The following is a 5,000-nucleotide window of genomic DNA, read 5'->3' on the forward strand; positions in this document are numbered from 1 at the left end:
AGCTTCAATCGCTTCGACTGCGTCGTCATCTCGGGCTCGATCTTCGAGGTGATCTGGTCCGCGGTGAAGTCCGGCTCTTTCGGCCTCTCCGTCCTACGTGCCCTTAGACTCCTGAGAATTTTTAAGGTCACCAAATACTGGAAGAGCCTGCGGAACCTCGTAATATCGCTCCTCAGCTCGATGCGTAGTATCATTTCCCTTCTCTTCCTGCTCTTCCTTTTCATTCTCATATTCGCGCTGCTCGGAATGCAGCTCTTCGGTGGCCAGTTCAATTTCGATTCCGGGACGCCACCAACAAACTTCAATACTTTTCCCATCGCGCTGCTTACTGTCTTCCAAGTAAGTTTTTATCTTTAATATAATAATAATTATATAATAATTATTTTATATATTAATTATATATATTTATTATTATATATATATATATATTATATTTAATATAATAAAATAAATATATATAATAATTTGTATATATTATCATATATATATATATATATATATATATATATATATATATATACATATAAAGTGAATATATTTGATATATCAATGATATAAATTTGATAGATCCTTACTGGAGAAGACTGGAATGAGGTGATGTACTATGGTATCGAGTCACAGGGCGGTCACAGAAAAGGCATGATGTACTCGCTCTATTTCATCGTGTTGGTGCTCTTCGGCAACTATACGCTGCTGAATGTCTTCTTGGCTATCGCCGTCGATAATTTGGCTAATGCCCAGGAGCTGAGCGCCGCCGAGGACGAGGAGAAGGAGGAGGACAAGGAGAAACAATTACAGGAACTCGAGAAGGAAATCGAATCCTTGCAAAAGCCGAACGATGGTAACGCACCGAAGGTGGAAATCTGCCCTCCGAGTCCGAATCAGAATTTGTGAGTGATTTTAAATCGATAAGATAAAAAAAAATGAAAAAAAAAAAAAAAAAAAAGAAAAAAAAGATAAACAACAAGAGAAAGAGAAAGAAAGAAAGAGAGAGAGAGAGAGAGAGAGAGAGAAAAAAAATAAGAGAAAGAAAGAGAATATAGATTACATATGTGTTTTATGATTTTTAGCAAAGACGGTAAAGGTGGAAAACAGGCGTCCGAAGAGAAGAAGCAGGATGAAGACGATGACACGGGACCAAAACCAATGCTGCCATACTCCTCCATGTTTATACTATCCCCTACGAATCCGTAAGTATCAAAATGGATATATATATATATATATATATTCAAATATATACGAATTAAAACATTAATGATACGTAGATATATATATAATACTAAATTCTTTTTTATTTTCTCTTTTTTTTTTCTTTCTTTCATTAATCAGCGTAAGAAGAGCCGCCCATTGGGTCGTCAATCTAAGGTACTTCGACTTCTTCATCATGGTGGTAATATCATTGTCGAGTATCGCGTTGGCCGCCGAGGATCCTGTATGGGAACACTCGCCGAGGAACGAGATCCTCAATTATTTCGACTACGCGTTCACCGGTGTCTTCACCATCGAGATGATCCTGAAAATCATCGATCTCGGGGTCATATTACATCCTGGCTCGTATCTACGCGAGTTTTGGAACATTATGGACGCGGTGGTCGTAATATGCGCCGCGGTGTCGTTCGCTTTCGACATGACCGGTAGTTCAGCGGGACAAAATCTCTCAACGATCAAGTCGTTAAGGGTATTACGTGTGTTGAGACCGCTTAAGACGATAAAAAGAGTGCCCAAGCTCAAGGCGGTATTCGACTGCGTCGTGAACAGTTTGAAAAATGTCATAAACATTCTCATAGTGTATATATTATTCCAATTCATCTTCGCTGTGATCGCGGTACAACTGTTTAACGGAAAATTCTTTCACTGCAGCGACGAGAGCAAGTATACGAAAAAGGACTGCCAGTGAGTAGCAATTTCAAAAAAAAAAAGAAAAAAAACAAGCCCTAATAAAATAATATCCATATTATCCAAGGAATAATTTGTGTCGGTGATATTAAAAAGACGTTCGTACGAACGATCCAATAATTAAACGAATTAGATTAAACAATATTCGTTCCTTTTCATAGGGGTCAATACTTCGTCTACGAGGAGGGTGTCATGCTGCCAGAACCCAAGAAAAGGGAGTGGACGTCTCAATGTTTTCATTATGACAACGTTATGGCAGCTATGCTGACGTTATTCGCTGTCCAAACAGGCGAGGGCTGGCCACAAATCTTGCAGCACTCAATGGCGGCCACTTACGAGGACCAGGGTCCCATTCAAAACTTTCGCATCGAAATGTCCATTTTCTATATCGTCTATTTCATCGTCTTTCCATTTTTCTTCGTCAACATCTTCGTGGCCTTGATTATCATCACGTTTCAAGAGCAGGGAGAAGCCGAGCTTCAGGATGGCGAGATCGATAAAAATCAGGTTATTATGATAACAGTAAATTATATTTGTCTCTATTAAGAGAAAGAGAGAGAAAGAGAGAGAGAGAGAGAGAGAAAGAAATAAAAATAAATAGATAAATATATATATCAAAATTCACATTTCATTCATTCTTTTTGCAGAAATCATGTATAGACTTTACGATACAAGCTCGCCCCCTCGAGAGGTACATGCCGAAGAAGCTGAACGGCGTAAAGTACAAAATTTGGAGGATAGTCGTATCGACACCGTTCGAATATTTTATCATGATACTCATCGTACTAAATACATTACTGCTAATGATGAAGGTAAGTTTTACGAACCGTAACTCTTCCACCCCAACACCCCCCTTTCGCCCATTGCCCCACTGCCCCATGCCCCATTGGCCCATTGCCCCCATACGACCCTGGCCCTGTTGCATTTGATTCTCTCTCTCTTTCTCTCTCTCTCTCTCTCTCTCTCTCTCTCTCTCTCTCTCTCTCTCTCTCTCTATGAGAAAGCAAAAGAGAAAAGATCACATGATTTCCGACATGTTGTTGTTTCTCTTTGATCCCAACCAACGAGATTGGCTCGTTGAACTTTTTGTTTTTACCCTCCCTTTTTTTTTCCTTTTTTCTCTTTTCTCCTTGTTCTCTTTTTCTCTCTCTCACTCTTTTCTTTTTTTTTTTTTTTTTTTCGTCAACAACTCGCGTCGAGAAGAGAAAGAAAAGAAAAGAAAAATTGAGAAAGAAAAAATTGCCAAAGGAAAAGAAAAGACGTCGAAAAAGAAAAGAAAAGAAAAGAAAAGAAAAGAAAAGAAAAAAGAGAGAAGAAAAAACAACGCCAAGCCCTATACCCTCAAATCTACCGTCACCCTAATCTCCCCCCCGCCCTCCCTACTTCATGACCTCTTCGACCCTTTAACAAATCCCTCCCCCAACGTTTTTTGACTTAACCTCCCACCCTCCACGTTAGTATGTTATGCCCCCATTAATTCTCGATCCTCATCGGTATATTATCCGTTCCTCGTAGCATATTAAAATAAATAAATAGATACGTTGGTAAATTTTATAATCAATTCAACATAGCAGCATATGAACGTCAATATAATATTATCAATGACGAATATCATTAAACGTGAATAATGAATTCATCTTGGATAATAATGATAATTATCCAATCGGTGTGCGAGAAAAGCGTACGTAATATTGCAACATAATATTAATATAATTTATATTTGATAGATTCCTGTGTGATTATAAATAATGACATTTACATTTTCTACGAGGACATTGTTGTTCTTGCTTGCTGATTTTCTTTGACTGTTCTCTGTATAATTGTCATCCATGTTATTACCAAAATTGCGTGTACACAGCTGTGTCGATTTTTCTTACTTCCCACGAATCATTTCTTTCTTTCTCTCTCTCTCTCTCTCCCTCTCTCTCTCTTTATATCTTTCTCTCCCACTATCTCTTTCTGTCTCTTTCTCTCCCACTATTTCTCTCTTTCTCTCTCTCTCTCTCTCTCCCTCTCTTTATCTTTCTCTTTCACTCCATACCCTTTTCTTAATTCAATCATTTCTTTCCATTCAACTTTGACCTTTCTAACGATTTACTTTTCATTCTTTTCCTTATTAATTTTCGTTAGTGCATTCATTACCATCATTCTTTATTGTTGAATTAACACGACAATAAAGTTTCTTTTTTCTTTTCGTTCTCTCTCTCTCTCTCTCTCTCTCTCTCTCTCTCTCTCTCTCTCTCTCTCTGTCTTTCTCTCTCTTTCTCTCTCTTCACTTTCTCTCTCTTTCCCGTTTCCATTCTTTTTTTTTTTACGTTTATCCAATTCTCCCTCCTATAGCCTCCTCGAGAAATTGCATGGCTGGTGGCTGTAAATTTGTTTCATAGTAGACATACTCGATGACGTGTGAGAAACTTTGAACATCGCTGTGTTCGTTTTTTTCTTTTTTTTTTTTTTTTCTTTTCAAAAACACATTACCTATTTATTAATTAAATACACATTAATTATTATTATTATTATTATTATTATTATTATTATTATTATTATTATTATTATTATTATTATTATTATAATATACATACACAGACGTGCGTATGACTTTTTTACGCTTTCATACGCCCATGTTTTTACTGGTGGCGAAATGGAAGTGTTGCACATACGAGCTGCTTATTCTGATTCGATTAAAAGAAAAAATTGTATATATATACATATATATATATATATATATATGTATATATATATATATATATATATATACATATATATATATATGTATATATATATATATATATATATATATATATGTAAAGATTAATATAAAGGGAAAAAAAAGAAAAAAGAAAAAAAAATTGAAAAACTGGCAACAGAGAAGAGCCCTGCACGCCAGTCCCACGTGTTCTGTAGAAAATGCACTCTCATTATTTCTCTTTTTTTTTCTCACATGCTATTATACTTTTCAATACTAATTCTAATTACCTATTTCCCAACCTTTTTTACCATCCGGTTATCTATTTGTCTTTCAATTTATTTATCTAACTATTTTCCTCTCTCTCTCTCTTATTCTTTTCTTTCCTCCTTTCCTTCTCTCTCTCTCTCTCTCGCTC

General features: G+C 36.2%; 1 protein-coding gene across 25 annotated transcripts in view; it reads left to right on the forward strand.

Moving 5' to 3' along the window:
* Nucleotides 1-5,000, forward strand: part of LOC124423667 (voltage-dependent calcium channel type A subunit alpha-1) — a 75,299-nt gene that overhangs the window by 31,729 nt on the left and 38,570 nt on the right. For all 25 annotated transcript variants that reach the window (XM_046961657.1, XM_046961658.1, XM_046961660.1 and 22 more), the window contains 6 exons: nucleotides 1-339; nucleotides 568-890; nucleotides 1,071-1,190; nucleotides 1,330-1,893; nucleotides 2,058-2,403; nucleotides 2,544-2,708. The exon at nucleotides 1-339 is cut by the window's left edge and continues 89 nt beyond it. In XM_046961657.1, coding sequence (XP_046817613.1) covers nucleotides 1-339; nucleotides 568-890; nucleotides 1,071-1,190; nucleotides 1,330-1,893; nucleotides 2,058-2,403; nucleotides 2,544-2,708 — 1,857 coding nt within the window. The remainder of the gene's footprint in view (nucleotides 340-567; nucleotides 891-1,070; nucleotides 1,191-1,329; nucleotides 1,894-2,057; nucleotides 2,404-2,543; nucleotides 2,709-5,000) is intronic.

Source organism: Vespa crabro, chromosome 4 (genome assembly GCF_910589235.1).
Source record: "Vespa crabro chromosome 4, iyVesCrab1.2, whole genome shotgun sequence".
NCBI classification, from domain to species: Eukaryota; Metazoa; Arthropoda; class Insecta; order Hymenoptera; family Vespidae; genus Vespa; species Vespa crabro.